The sequence below is a fragment of the Morus notabilis genome, unplaced genomic scaffold (assembly GCF_000414095.1).
Source record: "Morus notabilis unplaced genomic scaffold, ASM41409v2 C11430207, whole genome shotgun sequence".
Lineage (NCBI taxonomy): Eukaryota > Viridiplantae > Streptophyta > Magnoliopsida > Rosales > Moraceae > Morus > Morus notabilis.
Genome location: NW_010387258.1, coordinates 1 through 1654, shown reverse-complemented (window position 1 = coordinate 1654; position 1654 = coordinate 1). Strand labels below are relative to the sequence as shown.

Here is a 1654-nt window from a genome sequence, read left to right as displayed (position 1 = left end):
TAAATCGGATTTATCCCATATTCAAATTTGATAGATTTGAGAGATTTACTGGATTTATTCCTATAATTATTACAAATCACATATAGTCAATCTTTACTATTTTTTTAGTTAATAAACTTATTTTTTAGTCTAACAATTTTCTTTTAAAATGCTATTGTTTAGTTAACAAACTCATTTTGATTGTTTCATAATCTAGCCTATAGTGTTTAGTTAATAAACTCAATTTTCTTTTAACTTTTTGTTGAATTCCTAAACAAAACGGGACAACTACTTCTAACTGAATTTTAATATTCTATTATTTACCTCCCTCGTTTTCTCAGACTGTTTTATTTGTCTTCTGGGAAGACTAAAACATTCAGATCAATCCAAATAGATTGCAAAGAGATCAAGTACAAAAGATGGCCGGCTGCTAGTTCCCTACCAATAATATTAACTAATCAATCTATTTCTCCTTGGGGACGTCAAAAGATTTAAAAAAAAACATGTGGATTTAAATATGTTTCAAAAGGTATCAAAGGATATGGAGGGTGATCAAAACAATTAGTCCCTTAAACCAGTATCTCCACTAAGCGTTATGCCAGAAAAAAATCGACACAAACTGCGTGAGGAATTGACCATTAATTACCAGGAGGGATATGGCAGAGAATACCATGAAGGTTGATATCATTGGAAGAGAAATCATAAAACCATCTTCTCCAACTCCTTCTCACCTTAAAACCTTTAAGCTCTCTTTTCTCGATCAAATTGTCCCTGCAGTTTACACCTCTTTGGTTCTTTTCTACCCTAATATTAATGTCCTCACGCCCGACCAAACATCCAACCACCTTAAGAAATCTCTGTCTGAAGCCTTAACTCTTTTCTACCCGCTTGCCGGGAGAGTCAAGGACAACACCGTCATCGAATGCCACGACGACGGAGCTCAGTATGTCGAAGCGAAATTCAATTGCCTCCTCTCCATCTTTCTAGATCAGCAACACAAAGACGAGGCACTCATAAGGCGCTTCCTTCCTGCCGCGATGGAATCGCCAGAAGCAGGCACATGGCCATTATTAATTGTTCAAGCCACTTTCTTCGACTGCGGAGGAGTGGCAGTAGGCGTGTGTGTGTCGCATAAGTTGGCCGACGCAGCCACGCTGAGCGTATTCTTGAAGACGTGGGCTAACACTGCAGTTCCGGATTTTGAAGCGGCTTCCTACTACCTTCCCAGAGATACCTTCTCGTTCGCGCCTCCTGCTGCGCTGGAGCTGAAAAGGGTGGAAGGCGTTTCGAAGAGATGCGTGTTTGATAAATCAACGATCGCGGCTCTAAAGGCCAAGTTAGTGAGTGACAGCGTCAAACAACCTACTAAGGTTGAAGTAGTGACAGCCCTCCTTTGGAGATGCCTCATGGCAGCTTCATCATCCGCCCAGGTGACGCCAAGGTATTCTCTCGTGACACAAAGTGTGGACATGCGCAAAAGAGTTGAGCCGCCATTTTCGCAGAACTCCGCGGGAAACCTCGTGAGTTACTTTGCATTGCAGGTAGAGAATAACATTTACGAGGGTAGTACTGAGCCATTGGAGTGTCAGCTGCAGGGTTTGGTGGCTAAACTGAGGCAAGGAATTAAAGACTTCACCGAAAGGAAAGCGAAGAGGTTCCGCGGGGACGAAGGACT

General features: G+C 41.8%; 1 protein-coding gene across 1 annotated transcript; it reads left to right on the top strand.

The window, feature by feature from the left end:
- Positions 1 to 635: 635 nt before the first annotated feature.
- Positions 636 to 1633, top strand: LOC112095215 (BAHD acyltransferase At5g47980-like; the record flags this gene model as incomplete). Its single annotated transcript, XM_024176893.1, has 1 exon — positions 636 to 1633. A coding segment is annotated over exon 1 (998 nt), but the record flags the coding sequence as incomplete, so codon positions are not given.
- Positions 1634 to 1654: the final 21 nt, after the last annotated feature.